The following is a 22,051-nucleotide window of genomic DNA, read 5'->3' on the forward strand; positions in this document are numbered from 1 at the left end:
GGCATCCCACATAATGCTAAATTAGCTACATTCAAGCAAGATAAAGTAAGAGACCTCTTTGAATAGCCCTCATATATACATGGTAGATATAACTTATTCTATGGTGTTGTGGAAGATATACTATATTATGTTCGTGATAATAGTTTTCGAGATAAGGACATATATTTTAAATTTCTTCTTGACAAGCTCTCGCATATACCATTGGATCAAGCTCGTTAAATGCTGCAGATATATATATATATATATATATATATATATATATATATATATATATATATATATATATATATATATATATATATATAATTACTTTTTGAATAGCCCTCGTATGCAACAGCAAGAGAAAAAGAGAACATTGCGGCTATAGGAATATTTGCATATGTATTGACCGTCATACAAAATTTCGACGAACGAAGAAACATCACATGTGACATCATGTTTGTGAGTTTCTGTATTTTTGTGTGTGAGCAAGGATGTGTGTGAGAGAAACATCGTACCTCGGTTGACTGTGAGCATAGGCGAGTGTACGATGTGAGGAAGTAAGTCATGTACTATTTTTTTCTCTTTTCTGAAGAAGCTGAGAATGAATGAGTGTGTGTAAGCACTAGTTAAATCTCAGTTCTAAACATTCAATCCTATTTAGTTCAATATACATTGTTTTTAATCAGCATATAAAGGATCATTTAATGAGAATTCTTCTATATAATTTATCCATAAAATTTGATGCTTTTATGGTTTTATGAGAGCTGTTGGGCAACAGATCAACATATATAGTAACTGCATGCTTTCATTTCCCCTAGCTATCTTTTTCTACTGCGTGGGATGCAACAAGCTTGTTTATAAGCAACGAGGATAAGAAAAACTACGCATTGATATGAGTAATTCTGATGAGAGAATATCTACATTCTTCAAATCCATTACTAGCGCATCTAACAATGAAGCTCTTTATGTACAAATATCTCAGTAAAAATTAAAAAGGGAACGAACTAAAGAAAACACTAGAAACTTGCAAAATAGGATAAAAGTACAAATTGAGAAATTTAGAATGTATGAGAAAGAATTTGATATTATTTAATTGGAAATCCTAAATCTGAATTCGATACTAACACAGCAAACCGAGAAGATGCAAATGGATTTAAAATGATAAATATTTCTCTGTATTTTTTTAAAATAAGAGAGCACAATATAATAATGGATGGAGCTCACAGAATATCACGTACGTTGGGGTGATATTCTACAAAAGAATATATTAAAATTGCCCTCCGCGAGATTAATGTATTGTATCTTATTTAAAAATCATCGATACTTCTTCTTTCAAGATAAATAGCGAGATTTATATATAGAAATGTAATCAATAGGTAGATGTTGAGGAATTTATCTATATATAGTAATTTTCCATCTTTAGTGTGCAGAGCACTCTACTTAACCTAACTTAATTAATAACCTTCACGAATTGTAATTATGCGAAAATGTGAGAAGAAAAGTGGGCTCGTAGTTAGGCGTTTTACCTAGTTATATAATTCTTTTGTTAGAACAAAATTAGAGTATGTTTCTATAATTTGGGAACCATTCTATCAAAAACAACAGCAACAAACAGAAAAGGTACAAAAGAAAATGTTAAATTATATTAGTTATAAAATTGATAATATACCAATCATAAAATATGCTTCTCAGGAGATTTCAGCTCTTCTCATTGAAAGATAGATGGTTCATTCAATCTGTATTGTACTTGAAAAACTTACTGATAACGAAGAGTATAATATGTCTTTCTTAAGTAGATTACTATTCTATTGCCCTCGTCCAAATCTGAAATTCAGACAAATGTTTTATCTGCCTGATTACAAAACAAATTTAGCTAGAAATTCTCCATTGTATAGGATATGTGATACAGGTAATAAAATATATTTTATGAGTCTGATATTTCAATTTGTTTTCAGTATTTAAACAAAAATGCGTCCAAATGTTACTTAATAAAATGTAAAGATTGTGATTATTAGAGCAACCCACATTATGCTTTATTTTTTGTTTAAGTATGCTTTATATTTTTCCAAATTATGCTTTATTGTTGATTTCAATCATTATATTACATTAATCGTGTATACTATATAATATTTACGATACATTAAATATTCTAAATATCATGATCTCTTTATTATTTTATGCAACCATTTTCTTTCATATATAATGAACTTCAGTCTTAATGCACTGTAAAGTGATATGCTTTAACTTGCAGTTAAACAGAATTTTCCAAGAATCGTTCTAATAGAATTTTCTAATTGTGCGATATATTTTAAATTATGCTTTATTTTCTAAAATTATGCTTTTAAAATTAGTTTCTTCTGGATCCTTAGACAACTACAACAAGGTGACCAGAATTTTCACTTGCGAAAACGGGACGCATACGAATCGGCTACGGGAGGGGGGGAGGTATCTGACTTCCAGATTGCATTTTGAGACTCAGCAGTGTTCTCAATTTACAAAATACACAAGAGTGGTAACACACCGTTTCTAACTTTACGTGTACCACACAACAAATAATGCTTCCCGATTGCAAGTTCTACCCAACAATTCTTTTAACTAATTGAACACTCAGAATTCCCACTCAATTCCCACTTGAATCACGAACACTCAATTCCCATTTGAAAATTCAGAATTTCTAGACATGCCTGAACCTTGGCAACGAGTGTTGGTGCGAAAGAGAGTAGAATTTGCATTGACGATTTATATTTTGAATAATAATTACGGGACACCTAGGTCACTTTTACTTAAAAACGGGACATTTAGGCGTCCCGTTCGAGAATCAAAAAAAGAACCGGACAACGATTAGGAAAAAGGGACTGTCCCGGCTAAAACGGGACGTCTGGTCACCTTGAACTACAACCATATGTGTAAATTGCTGTTATGCTTTTTATGCTTTTTGAGCTTTGGGGTTGCCCTAAAAATATTAGTGATTATTATATCTTGTACATATTCGGCTTATCTAAGTGAACTAAATATAAGTAATGGTTAATTGTTGAAATTACTTCACATGTAGCACATTCTGCACCATTATGAAGTTAATAATTTGTACTTTGTAATTGCCTTCGGGTGTTAAGTACAAATAATATTAATAATAATAATAATAATAATAATAATAATAATAATAATAATAATTATTATTATTATTATTATTATTATTATTATTATTATTATTGAAAAGTACCTTTAAATTCAAATTTTTCGAGAAATTAAAAGCGATAATCGTGTGATACCTATCGAAATCATTTCAGAAATCAGTAGATAAAATAGCCACGGGAGTGGGAGAGGCAGTCAAATGAAAGGCTATAAATTCTCTTAGGGTAGCTAAAGTTTCATGAATTAAATCGATTCTATAATATTAATGAAATTATAATACAAGGTAATTCTAACACCCCTGTAGCACACTAACAGCTTGGCGTTCACACTTGGTTCATGGTACATGTAGTTCGGTTTGGTAATGGACCATATTGCACGAATGGTTGCCCTGGCGGCCGTTTTGAAAGCTGCCATTCTGGAGCCAATTTCAGCTCTTTAAGTGGGAAGGGGGCATGTGGGAAATCATTTGAAAGGAGCTCGATATCTGGGAAACAGTGGTGTAGTCCACATTCACCTACCGTTATTAAGAAGTTACTACGTCACAAAAATTGAAAATTTGGCATTACAGCATGTTTCTCTCTGCTGTTCCAAGTGATGTGCGATGTCGCTAAGAATCCCAGGACGAATCGAGATCGTGGATAAGAGTGGTGGATGATCTGCCAGGGTGATTGCGGCTGAGTTTAATGCATCTCATCCGGAGAGGGAGAACATCTCATACGTTGCAGTGTCGAAGTTGTTAAAGAAGTTCCATGAGACGGGCTTGATGGACGACAAGGATCGATCTGGATGCCCACCGACCGCTACTGCCGACGACAAGGCGACAGAAGAGTTTGCTGATGTTGTGAAAAGCCCGAAACGCAGTTCTCGTCTTGTGACATTGATAACAGGAATCAGTAAGCGATCAGTGCTACGGGTGCTGCATGTGAACAACTGGTACCCATACAAGCTGCAACTCCAGCAGCGGTTAACGGAAGATGATCCAGACAGGCGAGTACAGTTTGCTGAATGGGCCACACAAAGGTGTGAGGAGGACGTGTTCTTTTCAGTGATGAGGCATTATATTTCGACTACGGAGAGGTCAATAAACAAAATCACAGATTGTGGAGTGACTCAAACCCAGATTGGCGCCAAGACAGCAAAGAGGTGGTTGCGTAAAACGTGATGGTGTGGAATCTGAGTACGCACATTATTAGACCGTACATGATCCATGGTACCCTAACTGATGAGAAATGTCGTGATCTGCTCGAGGATGATGTGTTCCCTGCTCTCTTGAATGAGGACGGTGATTTCCCATCCTTTTTTCAGCAAGACAGGGCTCCACTGCACTATGTGTTATGTTCACGCCACTGGCTCGATAACTAATTTCCGTGACATTGGATAGGGCGACGGGGACTGATAGAATGGCCTCTGCGATCCCCGGATCTTACACCGCTAGGCTTATTCCTCCGGGGCCATCTGAAGAACCTGGTTTATCAAGAATCCATCCGCTATTTTACCATCTGATGCAGTGAATTCTGCAATGTTGTGAAACTGTCGACCCCGACATGCTGTTGCGAGTCCACGAGAGGGCCGTGGTGGCTCAGTGGTAGAGCGTTCACCTCTGGTGCATGGTCCCTGGTTCGATCCCAGCTCGCGCCAAGTGGACTTTGTGGTAGACAAACACCGTGTGCATGGGTTTCCTCGGGGTTCTCCCGTTACTTCCTACTTTCTTTATTCTACCATTTCATTCATTTCTCATCATCATCGTCTTCTTTAGCCTCGCCGGCATAATCGTGGGACGTAAAACTCAAAGATTTCAATTTTTTGCGAGTCTATGCGGATTGACAGAGGCACCTTGCAGTGTGTCTTGCTCAAGAAGGACAGCGCATAGAGTACATGCTGTAATGCCAAATCTTCACCCTGTGTGACGCAAAAACTTCTTAACCGCTAAAGGTAAGTGAAAATGAACTGCTCCACTCTTTCTCTGAGATCAAGCTCTTCTTAAATGATATTACAAATGGCCCCTTCCCATTTAAAAATCCAAAATTGGATCCAATATGGCGGCTTCCAGAATGGCCGCCATGGCAACCATGTCGTGTAATATAGTCCATTACCCACCCGAACAACATATACCATAAACCAAGTGTGAACATGAAGCCGTTCGTGTGCTACAAGGGTGTTAACCGACTTATCTTTCATCCTGTATATTGCAATTATAATATACAGTGCAATTTTAATATTTGGTATAGAATTCACTCTGTGAAGTTTCGGAACTCCGCTCATTACCCAAGAACATTTAGAAGGAAAAGAAAAACAGCAAATGTACTATCGCTTCACAGACATTGGATAGGAAGATATTTCATATAGCTGCAATTCGTGATTTTGATATTCACAGTTTGTTTAGTTATGATTTAACAGACAGTTTTAAGCTGTTAAGTAACCATGAATTCCGTGTTAAGAAAAAATATCAGAGAGGTAGAGGAAAGGGTTTCAGTATTCATTCTTGTGGTTGAAACTTAAATGAAAATACTTGTTTCATCTACGATGTAATGAATTGCCTAAGGAAAATCATGCCTGAAGATCAAAAAAGTTTTCTTATTTTACTTACATATCTTACACAACTGCTATTGCTCACGGTGCCTCCCGGATCGACCTCGTATTTGACGATTACTACTTAAGAAAAGATCACAACGAGTAAGCAGACAAACAGATTGTGTTACAGAACAAAGAAAAATATCTCCTGATACGCCGTTGCCGATTCAAACCAAAACATTGTAGTACGCATCAAAAAATAACGAAAGGACGTGTGTGAGAAACAATAGCTCTTCACCCAACTTTGCAAATGGACGTCTGTAGTTTTTTCAGAGGATCAGAAGCAGAATGGTTTTCAAACATAACTCCATACTGATGTACTTATACAACCCTCGGAACAGAATCAGGTCTCTGTAAAAAAAAGCGACTTTAGAATGATGGTCCACGCACAGGATCAAAAGACATTGTTCCAGTACTAGTGAGTTTTGCAATCATAAACGAGATCAGATTTTTGGTTACGGTCAGGGGTGTACGCAGAGGAGTTTTATGGGTTCGAACCCCCTTAATACCGACTTTTCTGTGAATTTAGTCAAGTTTAGGGGTGATTTTACAAATTTCAATATAATTTTACCCTCATATTGATGAATAACCCCACCCCGAAATAAATTCCTACCTACTTGTCTGGTTAAAATTACGCCTAATAATGTTAATATACGGTATATCGTTCCACTTGATGACTGTGCTTAGCTATTCACCTGCATATGAGATAGTTTTCTTTTTGGTAGCGATGCGGTACATGTGAAACATCACTTTCTTAGTGAAAGGATTATGGTGTATTACAAATTCATTATTAGTAGGCTCAAAGAGTTTTCAAAAAATGCCTTGTTAGCTGTATTCATTCTGTTTTAGCCCATATAAGATATTCATGTGGTAGAATTGATTTTTGATGTGAAAAGTATAATGGAAATAGTGATGTTTCTACTGATACGTCTTTTATACAGTAGGTATTCTATTAGCATAGGAAAATTGAGCCAAAAATGGCTCGAAACGGGAAAAAATATTAGAAAGCAAATTTTCATTTTAAGACGCTCTATGGACTCCCATGATACTCTACAGAAAAATCCCAAAAAATCCAACGTGGGCAACCACCTGAAATGACGTCATCAATATGGCGACCACACCACTACGACTACTTAAGCTTATGCGATAATATCTCATCATAGAACTGAGATACAAACTTCGTTCTGGTGCCAAATTAAAGATAAAGCATTATTTAAGTGATTTCATCTAATATCGTTCTTAAGCGTTGCCGCTCTTTTTAAATATGGCGGTTATTATCTTAAAACATATTTTTCCATTTCATTTTATTTGTTTTATAGTAGATTACTATGAAGCTATAAGATATAGTGATAAACACCTCGAAGTAAACGTTATAGAGTAGAGTATCATCTTTCTAAGGATACCAATATTATTTCTGTATCTTAACAATTAAGCGAACTAGTCCATTTTATATAGCGCAAAGTGTTGATTTCTCAGCACTTAGATTACACTAAACATGTGAGAATATTTTTACAATCAAAGGCGGAAAAACGTTTGGAAAACAAAGTTTTAACACATTTTTTTAAACCGCTGAGACTCCTGAGAAAATCGTCAAAAATAGTAAATGGGCAACTATCTGAAATGACGTCAACAATATGGCGGCCATGTGAATACATTCATTTATGCTTATACGATATTATCTCATCACAGAGCCAAGATAAGAACGTCGTTCTGGTGCCAAGTTAAAGGTACACTATTCAAATGATTTTAGTTAATATTGTTTCTATGTGATACCGCCATTTTTAAATATGTCGAGTATTATCTTAAAAATTAATTTACTCAGTTTCATTTTATTTGTTTCAAACCAGATTACTATGAAAATACCAAATACGCGCATACGAAATATTTTTAGTATTTTAAAGTAATATTGATATCGCTAATTTACTTGGGTTTGTAATGGCAAAAAGTCTGCATTTTACATTATGATATTATCAAACAATATTATTATTTAAAATAGCAAATATTAAACATTTTACTGTTATAAAATAACACATATTTAAAATTTTATTTAACATAACACATATATTTAATCAAAATTTAGAAATCATTTAGTGCATTACAAATTAGATAACCTAGCTCTCTACAATTGCGTTTTAACTGTTTCATTCATTAATGTTTCTAAATCGTTTAGAAGATGGTTTCGAATTTTTTTCAATATCATAACAAATATAATCGCCGCCTTCTAATGAACTTAATACTAGTTTTTTTTAAGCAACAGTTTGAATATATTTCTTAAATCTCGTGCTATCAAGTCCATCTGTTATTTTTCCGCCGTACAATTTCACAATAAAAGCTTCTCCTACAAAAATAAAAATACGTTTAAATTAATACAACGGAAATTTATCCTTTCCTAAAAACAAAAGAAGTAAGTAAGAGGAAATGTTCTCAGAGTGTTATTGGGAAAACATTTCAAAACGTGACCATCAAACGCAAAACCGAATTATTCACGTTAGGTGACAAGGGAGAATACGTTATTTCTTGACCAGAATCCGGTGATAGTCAGCCCAAACCAACTCTTTCACCGTGTTGGCTGTGTTGTAAGGAGTGAGCAAGTACTTTCCCTGAGGTACGAATTATCTCCATTTATCCGAAACTCTATTCGACAATGTTGGATTGGGTAAAGGAACGAAGTCGAAGGTAAACATTTCATTGACCAGATGTGTGACCTAGCAATACCTTTCCCAAGAATTCGCGATTTCTTCTCAATCATGGTGATCTTTTACATCAACTACATTGGCCCCGCCCTGCTATCTATGGTGAAATTTGTCATAGGTACCTCGAATACATAAACAGTCAATACGAAACCAATATGGCTGGTGTTTTCAACGGGTATGAAGAACCAATTACAAAATATATTTTGCATGTACGAAGAACTCTTGGGAGGCCAGATAGTGCAAAACTGAAAGTAACAGAATTGAACGTCGTGTCGCTCCACAAGAGCAGTTCTTGTCAAACACAGCCAAGAAATCAAATTTGACCATCACCGATCATGGTCAAAAAAATAACGCATCTAATGTGAATACTTCGGTTATGCTTTTGAGGGTCGCGTTTCCAAATGTTTTCCCAATAACACTCTGAGACCATTTCCTCTTACTTATTTCTTTTATTTTTAGGAAAGGATAAATTTCCGTTGTATTAATTTAAACGTATTTTTATTTACGTTGGAGAAGCGTTTATTATGAAATTGTACGGCGGAAAAATAACAGATGGACTTGATAGCACGAGATTTAAGAAATATATCCAAACTATTGCTTAAAAAAACAACACCGAATTACATCATGAATCTCTCAGGCCTCCTTCAAAGTTCAGCAGGAGCTCGCCAGCAGTTTTCTAGTGCATCATCAGATACAAGAGTTTAAGAGAAATCACTTTTCGCATGACAAATGGGGATGGAAAATAGAGGCGAGACAGTACATATCCGTGGCATCGACTTTGCCACCCGCACCAAATAATCTACTGCATCTCGTTCGGTGTGAATGCAAAAGTGACTGTTCCAGAAACTGAGTGCCGAAACGGAGAACTCCACTGCACATCAATGTGTGGTGAATGTGCGGGAGAATCATGCACAAATAAACTAGTATTAAATTCATTAGAAGACGGCGACTATATTTGTTATGATATTGAAAAAATTCGAAACCATCTTTTAAACGATTTAGAAACATTAATGAATGAAACAGTTAAAACGCAACTGTAGAGAGCTAGGTTATCTAATTTGTAATGCACTAAATGACTTCTAAATTTTGATTAAATATATGTGTTACGTTACGTATGTTGGGTTATGTATTACGTTGTTAAACAAAATTTTAAATATGTGTTATTTTATAACAGTAAAATGTTTAATATTTGCTATTTTAAATAATAATATTGTTTGATAATATCATAATGTAAAATGCAGACTTTTTGCCATTACAAACCCAAGTAAATTAGCGATATCAATATTACTTTAAAATACTAAAAATATTTCGTATGTACGTATTTGGTAGTTTCATAGTAATCTGATTTGAAACAAATAAAATGAAACTGAGTAAATTAATTTTTAAGATAATACTCGGCATATTTAAAAATAACGGTAACACATAAAAACAATATTAACTAAAATCATTTGAATGGCGTACCTTTAACTTGGCACCAGAACGACGTTCTTATCTTGACTCTGTGATGAGATAATATCGTATTAGCATAAATGAATGTATTCGCATGGCCCCCATATTGTTGACGTCATTTCAGATAGTTGCCCATTTACTATTTTTGACGATTTTCTCAGGAGTCTCAGCAGTTTAAAAATGCGTTAAAAGTTTGTTTTCGAAACCTTTTTGCCGGAAAATCAACACCTTGCGCTACATAAAATGGACTAGTTCGCTTAATTGTTAAGATACAGAAATAATATTGGTATCCTTAGAAAGATGATACTCTACTCTATAACGTTTACTTCGATGTGTTTTTCAGTATATGTGATAGTTTCATGGTAATCTACTATAAAACAAATAAAATGAAACGGAAAAAATATTTTTTAAAGATAATAACCGCCATATTTACAAATGGCGGCCACACTTAAGAACGATATTAGCTGAAATCACTTAAATAATGATTTATCTTTAATTTGGCACCAGAACGAAGTTTGTATCTCAGTTCTGTAATGAGATAATTACCGCATAAGCATAAGTAGTCGTAGTGGTGTGGCTGCCATATTGATGACGTCATTTCAGGTGGTTGCCCACGTTGGATTTTTTAAATGATTTTTCTGTAGAGTATCAGAGGAGTCCATAGAACGTGTTAAATGAATATTTCCTTTCTAATATTTTTTTCCATCTCCAACCCTAATTTGCCTATACTATATATCTTTAATTGCTGTATGAATTGTCAACGACCTGTAAATCGATTGCTGTTTGGACACACTTCTCACATTTTCTGTGTGATTAAATTTGTTATTCACATGAGTATTCGCCAATGCTGGATTTTCTTTCCGGAATTTACAGTGTGGTATCATTGACATGTAATGATATCACACATCTCGTGCAATAAGTTAAAATAAAGATTATTTCCCAAGAATGAATCGCAATTTTGTATACTTTTTACGATTTATTCATACAAAAAGCAATTAACGATAAAGATGGGAAGTATGTGATACGAATCAATATTACAAACCGAGATACTCCTCAGATCCAAATAGATTTTCAGGTTATGTTATTCTAAGAAGTATAGGGTCTTACCTACGGTCAGCCACTAAATCTATATATTATTTAAGCTTATTCAGTAATCATGAATATTGACAATTATTGGTTATTATATAAATTTACGTACCATTTAACACATGAACTCTCACACTGGCAACATCTGCATTCGAAGGACTGCAAGAGTACTTCCCAGAATCTGAGACCTCAGCGTGCTGTATTAGGAGATAACTTGTTGTAACTTCTCCTTTCTCAGTTATCACACTCACACCTCCTCGATTGGAATCATAACTGATTACCTTAAAAATGTTCAATAAAAGTTAATTAATTTATAAATTAGACTTGTATTAAAAATGTGTTCCTTTAGTTCAGCTAAGTTTATGATAGTCCTTTTTTTACATAAGGGTTACAAAGACCAAATATATAGGACACGTCAAAAACATTAATATACCCAATTACAAAGCATGAAAAGTAAAATGCAGTACTCAAAATACCAATTGAAAGTAACAATAAAATAATAGGAGCATAGATTACACTAAAAATACGTACATTTTATGACCTACTTTCTAAATATTCAAAAACACTATAATAATCTACGTATATCTACAAAAAGAATTATGTATCTCGTTCTTGAATTTTTTGTGTTCTTTAGATATTGTGGTAAGCAGTGGTGTATTTAGGGAGAGCTATCAGGCTTAAGTCCCTCTGAAATAAATTTGTTACTTTTTCGCATTCCACGTACAATAATAATCCTTATAAATAATGTAAGTAATAGTCATCGCAAGAAATAAACCTCATCACTAGGAAGTACTTTCGAAGAACATCGCCTTCATCATCAGCCTAGGTACACTTCGAAAAGGATTAAAGTGTGTCTAGGCTGACGGTGTTCTTCGAAAGTACTTTCTAGTGATGAGGTTTGTTCCTTGCGGTGACTATTAGCCTTTTACTTACATTATTTCTAATCATTATCACCGCTCGCAATATAATGATAATAATCCTTATAATTTCTAAGAATTTCATTGACTTTCCATTTTCTTATGTTCTTTATTCAGAAATAATACTGTATTTGTCAAATTTCATTCAATATAAGAACTGCGTTCTTTTTTATTTCTTTCGTCCATTCCAGTCTTGTTTCTTTATTTTAGTTGATACTTTCTTTCGTTTCTCCTTTCATACTTTCGACCGTTGTTGTGATTCGAGTCGACCATCTTGAGTAACACCAAAGGGAAGAGAGGGAGATTATATATCGAAGTGGAAGATGGTTTATACACAAATCGAAAGTACTAATGACACCTATTACGAAACTGTAATAAAAATTTTCCAAATGCATATACTAGGCGAGTTATATTAATATACAGGGAGTCTAGAAAATCCGTTCCAAGATCCTAGAAATCGCACACGGTAGGACAGATGCCAAAAGAGGAAAACACATGTTTGATCATTTAAAAGTACAATGTATCAAAGCAATTGTCCCAGGGCCACCCGCAGGGTCCCAGGCTGGGTTCAACTCAAAATTTGCAAATGGTGACAAGATCAAGTATCATATCATTGGAAAGCTGTCGGGAAATGAACGAAGACGAAACAAGTCTCTACTCTCTACAATTACCATGTGAAAAATGGCGGCCGGTCAAAATGTCAGCAAAGCCACCATTGTAAAGTCTATGGCCACCCTCATAAATCTGAAATGGTGCAACAGATGTCAAAACAGGAAAACAAGTGAATCATCATTTCGAAAGTGGAATGATTGAAAGTAAAAATATTTGTCCCAGGGTCCTCCACAGGGTCCCAGACGGGTTCCTACTCAAAATTTTCAAATTTCAAGGAGGAAATGTTTGAATTTAAAAAAAAATCAAAATGGAGGAATAATTAGCCCGGAAAATTAGGTAGGCCAAGAGGATGCTTCCTTTTTCTTGTATGAATAGAATAAAGGGTTAGATTCACTCGTAAATTTTTGTATCATATCATATAGGATTTATCGGTTTGCAATTCTTGCCATTATAACTTCAATTTATGCATAAATTAAAATATATTTAATTCTCAAACTCAGGTGGGCAATTGCCCACTTCCTTCCTAGTGTTGGGCATAGACCCTCGAAACAAAATCCTAAATACGCCATTGGTTGTCTTTAAGATTGGGAGGTGGGCAGATTTGAGGCTTATTCTAGGGAAGGGAGATGAAACTCATATTACGGTAGATGAATCTGAGGTGAACCTGTTGTAGAGTATATTATATATTAGGCGATGCAGATGAAGTAGTAGTACATATCAGTATTACAAATCACTGCCCTGAACAAATTCTGAAATCTGAATACATACATATTTATAATTGGTATATTTCTAATTAGGCACCCACAAAGATCCACGTTAAAATTGTTTTATAATAATATAAATAATGACTTCCCCAAAACTACGAAGAAAGAATATCAATTATGTATGACGCCACAATACTCTTATTTGAGCAAAATGATGATAATCTCAATAGCATTACAGGAATCGTTACAGAAATCTGACGCATGTCATATTCTCTTTAGTTAACAGATGTAACCTTAGGAGTATGGAGAAAAATATTCCACACTAATTGAATTCTTTTCTTTCGTTACGAAGCATCCTCTCTCAAAAGAAAAATTGGGACACGTGGAAATACGCAGGAACAAACCATGGTTGGACCAGGAATGCATTAAACTACCAAGAAGAGAAAACAGGCAAAATTACGTTGGCTACAAAATCCAAATGAAATAACTACACAAAATTTCGTAGACATCAGGCGGGAAACTTCCAAAACTTTTAGAAAAAAGAAACGCAATTTTTTGGAAGCTAAAACTAAGGAACTTGAAGATAATAGTAAAAATAAAATCATTCGGAACATGTATAAAGGGATCAACGAATATAAGAAAGGCTATCAATCTCGTGCTTATATTAAAGAAAGCTGACGGAACAGTTCTCACCGATATAGACAGCATTTTAAATAGATGGAAAGATTTCTTTGACGATTTGCTTAACACGCAGCAAAAAACTAACGTGTGTGGAGAAAGGGAGATACACACCGCAGAACCGTATATTCCAGAACCCAACCCAATAGAAGTAGAAATCACTATAAGAAATTAAAAAAACACAAATCTCCGCGTGTAAACGAAATTCTGGCTGAGTTAATTTTAGCTGGAGGCGAAATATTGTGGAACAAGATACACAAACGCATCCTCCTTATCTGGAACAAGGAAGAATTGCCACAAGAGTGGAAAGAATCAATCATTTTTCCAATCCGCAAGCAGGCGACAAAACTGAGTGTAATAATTATCGAGGCATCTCTCTTCTGTCAACATCCTATAAAATCCTTTCAAATATTCTATTAGCAAGATTGACCCCATACGTAGATGAAATTATTGGGGATTATCAGTGCGGATTTAGACGAAATCGATCAACTATCGACCAAATATTTACCATTCGCCAAATACTCCAAAAGAAGTGAGAATACAATACCCCGGTACATCAACTATTTATTGATTTTAGAAACGCTTACGACTCGGTTAGGAGAGAAACTTTGTTCAACGTTCTTACAAAATTTAGAATACCTTAAAAGCTAATTAGATTAATTAAAGCATGTTTAAATGAATCCCAAAGTAAAGTCCGGGTAGGAAAATTTTTATCCACGAGCTTTCACGTCGAGAATGGAATGAAACATGGAGATGCTTTGTCGCCATTATTGTTCAACTGATGATGTATATTTAATAGGGGATTATAGGAGAACAACAGAAAGAAATGCCAGCAAAACAAGAACAACAAAAAGAGGTCTTATTAAACGCTTGCAGGGACATGGGTTTAGAAGTAAATGCAGAGAAAACTAAATACATGGAAGTGCATTGGGACCGTAATACGGCAAATTATGAATGCGTTAAAATATTAAATAATACTTTCGATAAAGTGGATACTTTCAAATATCTAGGATCAATATTAACAGACAAAAATCATATTCATGAAGAAATTAAATGTCGACTAAAAACAGGGAATTCGTGTTATTATTCAGTTCAAAATCTCTTGTCGTCGCGAATTCTGTCGAGGAATTTGAAGCTTAAAATATATAAAATGATAATCATGCCTGTTGTTCTGTATGGTTCCGAAACATGGTCGCTTACTCTGAGGGAAGAACATAGACTGAAAGTATTTGAGAACACGATCCTGAGACGAATATTCGGACCCAAGAGGAACGGGAATGGGGAGTGGCGAAACTTCACAACGAGGAACTACATAATTTATACGGATTACCAAACATGTTAGGGTCATCAAGTCTAGGAGGCTTAGGTGGGCAGTTCATGTAGCTAGAATGGAAGAAAGTAGAAACGCTTTGAAATTCTTGACTGAAAGACCAAACAGAAAACGACCATTAGGAAGACGTAGGCGCAGATGGGAGGACATTATTAAGATGGATCTCTCATTAATAGGAATACAAAGTAGAAACTTGATCCAGTTTGCTAAGGATAGAAGTCAGTGGAGAGCTTTTGTGAACGCGGCATTGAACCTCTGTGTTCCATAGGCCATAAAGTTAGCTTACGAAGCTTGAGTAGATGCCTAGGCTGATACTACAAATAGATGAAATGCGCATTTATTGGAAAGATGGTTCTACTGACATTGGGTAGTCTATATACTCTTCGTGTGCTAGGGCCTAGGGTTGAGGAGGAGATAAGATTTCACATCAGATTACGTCATGCACAGTCGCACACCTTCATTTTCATTAAAAATGGAAAAGCCAAGAGAAGCTAACTCCATCTCACTTTCCTTTGTGGCAGTGGGACACAAATCATCACACTTATCTGCAAAGAGCACTTTTCAAATCGGATTATTGGGAGAGCCTCCAGTTCCAATGTTGGGGGGACATGTCCCCCCATTTCCCCGAAACTTGTGCCCGTATCTACACCTGAGACAACTTTCCAGCATGAGGAGAGGGACAGATCCTCCTCTGGCATTTATTGCAATTTGTGCCCAAGTACCGGAAGTGGAATTAATACATATTGATGTGACTACTAAACGCACTACAGCACGAAGTTCTGTTTGAAATACTACAGAATAGGATCTTTTCTTTTAAGAAAATGGAAAAGCCAAGAGAAATCAATTTCATCTTACATTCCTTTGTGGCAGTCGGACACAAATCATCACACTTATCCCAAAAAGCACTTTTCACGTCAGATTATTGGGGGGGGGGGGGAACAGTGCCTCCAGGTCGAAGATTGGGGGGACATGTCCCCCTCGTCCCCCCAGGATTTGCGCTAGTGATTACAACCGTTCTTTTAGAATTATCTGATAGTCCAAGATTTCTGTCTTGACGAAAAACTTGGTATCTTTTAGCAAAGAATTGTCCATCAATATGAGAGTCTGTTAAAAAAAAAAAAAAAAAAAAAAACTTTCGGTGTTTGAAATTACATCATAGTTATTTGATAGGGCTTTGGACCGTAAGCCAAAAGTATTTTGATAAAAGACTGAAAATAATTTACAAGTATGGTTTCGAAGCATGGTCTCGGATACATAGCTATTATCTACAGAGCACGACAATGAATGAGCCTCGGGGCTTGGCAATACAACGAAACTTAAAGTTAAGTGTGTTTGCACACGATACCGGCAAAATCGCAGGAAGCCCCGATAATATCGGTGTCGGAGTCGGCGTACTTTGCACACGTCGCCGACAATATCGGTGGAAGCCCCGACAATATCGTTGCAGGTGATGAGCGAAGAAAACGACACACACACAAAAATCTTCTCCATATATGAAAACAAATAAAAAAAATGGGAAAATTATTTTTTAAAACAAGGACTACAAAAACTGTTCTGAAGAGGTGTGGAGGACAGTACAAAACTTAGAAAAAATAGGCCTATGCTTAAACATGTTAGATTTAACAGTACCGTTTTAAATAGATGCCGTAAACATATTATTTTCGTTTCGATGAGAATTGATGCTGCGGTACATTGCAAACTATATTAGTTTTAATTTTTGTTGAAACACTGTTACATATTGTATGTATATACTCATTTTATTTTTTATGAAATATACATTATAATTACATTTTGTGAACCAGTCGCATATATCATGTTTAAACATCTGATAAACGTAAAAAAATCTATTTTATCACACACTTCTATACCTAGCACTCCATTTTTGACAACGACAAACACATTCAATGTTACCAGAACACAGAACAGGAACTGGAGACCACAGTTTGCACTATAAATTTAAAAAAAAGAAAGAAGTCCGTCTAAGTTCAATATCTTAGGCAAATCTTTTCGGAATTAATGATAAAAAATTGAAATAAGAATATAATGCCAGCGAAGAAATATAAAGGGAAATAGAACGGATTTACTAAATAAACTTAGAAAAACAAATCGCTGTCCATCACCATGTTTATACTACTTATTTTAAGTAAAAAATTTCATCCAGCTCTTGTACTGATGGGAAGGATTTTAAAATGCTGACTGCATTTCCTCTCTGTATTGCTAGGCTTTTTCCCTCCGGTCTTTTACCATCATTTCGATACAATCCTTGTGGTTCAATGATGCTAGGAACATCGATGCTGGCGTTGTATGTATATTATTTTGTTTTCCATGCAATTTACACTAATGTCATAGTAGATTAAATGATAAGATTCGAATTAGTAATTCTGTTTTACATTGCTCCATACATACACTGACGCAAATCCCGGGGGAATGAAAGGGACATGTCCCCTCCAATCTTGGAACTGGAGTCCCCCCAATAATCCGATTTGAAATGTGTTTTTTGGGAGAGAAATTTGATTATTTGTGTCCGATCGCTAGAAAGGAAAGTGAGATGAAATTAATGCCCACTCAGAATAAGCCTAAAATCTGTCCGCCTCCCAATGTTGAAGACAACTCTGCTCTCCTGATCCTCCACAGCATCGTTTCTCGACTACAGAAATATTTTGAACATCGCTATATATATAGAATGGGAACGATCTTACCCGTCCCCCCTCCCGCAATGTTGAAGACAGATTTGCGCTGTTGCATACATACCTGTCGTTTCTCGTTTCTTTTTGTCCATGAACTCAAAATCCTAGACAAGGCTTGCATGAACTTCTCGCCATGCATTTTGCTTTTCAATTCTGTCCTTGAAAGAGTCTGTTATCTTATCCCATATGCAAGGTCTACATTCCACAAGTTCAATAAGGGATAAAATATCGAATGGAAAAGTTCCTGCCATCTCTAAAAATCTAAGCAAAACTAGAAAGGTAAGAATGCAATAATACACAACCTTTTTATCCAGTCACTGTAGCCTGTAGCTAAACTGCAGAACTCTATCAGAGGGTCTATCACGGTACAAAGAGGAGAGGGAAAACTTGGATACATAGCTTTGGTCTTTGCTTTCAATTGCCATTCCACAAATTCTTTTTTAAAATGGGGGATTTGGGATACTTTTGGAAGTGAGAGAAAAAATCTGCAACAAGTGAAGCATGAAGTCACATCCCTATTGTTGAGATCACAATCAAGAAAATTCCAAATGAGTAACTTGTCCTTGGAGCTTTGGAAAGAGTGTTTGATTGTGCTGGTTTCGTTTCAAAATAATAATAATTCTACTTTGACTTGTCAACAAATATTCTATTCAATCATTGCTTATTGAGTGGGACCGGGAAAAGTGATCTGCACACAATTCTGATGAAAATAAAAGGAAGTAATAATAATCAGGATTTTTTCCATATGCTTATGTTCTCTGTGTATCAAACTTTGAAAATTACGCTTAAATTAATTTCCAGAATGTATTAAAATTTAAATGCATTAATAGATTAAAAAATATACCATCAAAGAGTGTGTGTGTGTGAGAGAGAGAGAGAAAGAACAAAAATAAAAAAGTAGTGGAAAATAATCAAGGAATTGGTTATCTAAATTTCCTATATTCTATTTGGTTATAGCTATTTAGATGGAAACCAGTACTCTTCAGACTTCTCACATTTTATACTTATTTAATAAAGGGAATTAGCTACTCCAAAACAGAGACTGTAAAAAAAATAATCTGTTCCGAAGTTGTTTATAGGACAAGATAATAATAATATTATTATACAATTGTAATAGAAAAATGGAAACAACAAAATTCCAAAGACAAAAAACGAAACAAAAATACACAGCGCCTTGTCACTCACTCTCTTCATCTAACCCGCTGGCCGGCCGACATTATCGGTGGCGTGTGCATCCAATCATAAGAAAACATTGTCCCCGACAAAATCGGTGTCGGCGATACCGTCGACAGTATCGGGGGCTTGGCTGACAGTATCTGCGTGTCGGAGGATCGGCCGATAATATCGGTGGCGTGTGCAAGCTACGATTTGAATATATTGAAGTCAATTTCACCGCCGACATTATCGGTGCTTCCACCGATATTATCGTTGCCGTGTGCAAACGCAAGCTGACTTGGTGACAGGAGTTCAGAGGTTGTAAGCTGGATTGTGGACCACATCAATGGTTCAATACTTGCACTATCACATTCACAATCACTATATCATACTGTAATTTGGACATCGTTACGTTGACTAAACGACAATAAAATCACCTATAATTTATTCCTAATAAAAATAATTGAACAACATTATTACAAGCCTTTACCGCTGGTCTAGTGGCTAGCAAGCATGTATTTGGTGATCGATTCCCGGTGGGAGACTTTTGAACGACAGTGGTTCGGATTCTATGAGTTTTAACTCCACGTCTCATAAAGCCTCGCTGATGAAAGGGAACGCTAAACGATAATCATTTAATCAGTCAACAGTAGACCTATTGCAAATTTCAGCTGGATAAACAACATGTCTTGTTTACTGGTTAAATTCATTTTGGTAAAGCAAGTGTTTTAACAAAGTTTCAGTATTAACGTGCCAGGTACTTCTATTTAGATATAAGAAAATACATTATTTTGTAACTAAATATTAGCTCTATTCACGTTGATTCAGAAAAGAGAAACAATGAAAATTGATACGATACATTATTTTAACAAAAATCGATTCTGATAGGTGTAGTTGGGCTGTAATAAGAAAAGTTAGAAAATTCCGATTAATTTTAACAACTGTATCAGGGGTGTAAATTGGATCGGAGAGTACGCCATTAATCAGCCCATTTTATATAGTCCTGGATCTAGCTATGGTTCTGTACGAAAGTTTGAGTATGGAGAATTTTTCTTCATAAATCGTTAGTAGGAGTCTTACTAATTATTTTTTACTTGGGTGGACATCCGACACCTGGTGCGTTTTCCACGTATGACTTCATCAAATTTGGCGGCTACTTAATCACAAAAATGTTCATATCTAGGCTAACACTGGACTGACTAACATGTAATTTCGTTCTTTTCTTTCAGAATTGCTTAGCAGGGGTTCTAGTACGTATCTTTTTACTAAGATGAATACCCGATATTTCTCTGGGATGATGTCATCCAAGATGGCTGCTGCTCAATCACAAAAATGTTCATATCTTGACTAATATTGGACTGATTAACTTCCAATATCTTTCTTTTCTCAAGATTTGCTTAGTAGGGGTTGTAGTAAATATTTTTCTTACTAAAAAGAACATTCAACACATTTCTCTGGGATGACGTCATCCAAGATGGCGGCTGCTCGATTACAAAAATATTCACATTTCTGGTAATATTTTACTGAAATTAACACAGAATTTCATTATAATTTGTCATTCCTGTTCAACAAATGTTGTTGTAACTAGTTTCAATTTAGGTAGTCATCCGACAAATTCTCCACATGTAACATCATCCAAGATGGCGTCTATTTAGTCACAGAAATCTTTATATCGCTGGTAATAGTGAACTAATCAACATGAAAATTTGTTTCGGTTTTCAAGGAAAACAGTAGGTGACGTAGTAAGTACTCTTAACTTAACTTAATTCAAAACATTTACCAGGCATGACGTAATCAAATATTTATTTTTTTCGTACCTGTTGCAGTAGTAAGTATAAATCTATAAAATACTTCAACTGTCCTCTTAATTTAGATGTTAAGTTTTTTTCCTTTTCCCTCAGGCTTTTGAAATGAAAATATGGATGCTAAGTGATCATAGTGTATTAACTACTGAAAATGGCAGAGTAAATGTCAAGGCAGCTGGTCAAGTGCGAAATTACATTGTTTGTAAACGTTTGTGCGCTATAAATGTGGAAACACTATTTTACTATAATCTGAATAATGCATGTTACAAACAGTAACTACCTGACAGTATAAAAAGACACTTTTGCAGCTTGAAAGGGAGAAGGAAAGATTAACAAGTGAGACTATGGAAAATACTTCTTTACCAAATGGAAAGGAAACTGTTTGCAAATCCTCAAAGAAACGAGCACGTCACCACAATCCTCAAACTTCTAAACATCATTTGTGTGTTATTTGCAACCAAAAAAAAAAATCACATAACCTTGTTACACTAGAAATATAAAATTACTGAGTGTCCAAGAGCTGAGTTTCTAAAGGCTATTTTTAAATGATTTTACTGTATATGTGATTTCACTTGCACATTTAAATAATTTTCTACTCATCGATGAAGAAAGATTTATGAGAAAGCCACAAAAAGAGCGTTACTGAAAGAAGCAAGAACATTTTTCAGCATCACAGTAACGATCTCATGTTCCAAATGGATTGGGAAACTTGTTACTTCGTGCATGTTATGAATTCTACCTGAAAAGTGATGAAAACTGACAAGAAAACTTTTAGTTTAGTAGCTTCTTCTTACTTTACGTAAGAACATCTCGAAGAACTATGAAGGGTCCATTATGTGTTTGATAGCACCACAAACTATCACCAAAGAACGCGAGAGAATGCGATAGTAAAATATTGCTTCTGTTATACATATAGCTCACATCTGCGAAGACATTCCATTGCTCGTATAACTTAATAGTTTCTGAGAATCGTCAAGGAGCAAACTGCTATTACTACAGGTAATTGAAAAAAATATTGATACCTTTTTTGATTGAAGCACCATGTGCTACCAACCACATGTTAGTGGCTTCACTGACGATGAGATAATATTCGCCTGTACATCTGTGAAAAATGGAATGCAAGTTAATAATCCAGAAATAAAGTGCTTATTAGTAGAGAAAGCTAACTGTAGAATGATATTTCATTCTAAGCATGTATCCCAGTGTGAGTTCACTAAAATTGTTGTCATTAGTGCTGACACTGACATAAT

General features: G+C 35.2%; 1 protein-coding gene across 2 annotated transcripts in view; it reads right to left on the reverse strand.

Moving 5' to 3' along the window:
- LOC145678411 (zwei Ig domain protein zig-8-like) overlaps positions 1-22,051 on the reverse strand; it is a 998,947-nt gene that overhangs the window by 86,845 nt on the left and 890,051 nt on the right. For both annotated transcript variants that reach the window (XM_081748532.1, XM_081748533.1), the window contains one exon: positions 11,026-11,194. In XM_081748532.1, coding sequence (XP_081604658.1) covers positions 11,026-11,194 — 169 coding nt within the window. The remainder of the gene's footprint in view (positions 1-11,025; positions 11,195-22,051) is intronic.

Source organism: Thermobia domestica, chromosome 2 (assembly GCF_964235325.1).
Source record: "Thermobia domestica chromosome 2, izTheDome1.hap1.1, whole genome shotgun sequence".
NCBI lineage: Eukaryota > Metazoa > Arthropoda > Insecta > Zygentoma > Lepismatidae > Thermobia > Thermobia domestica.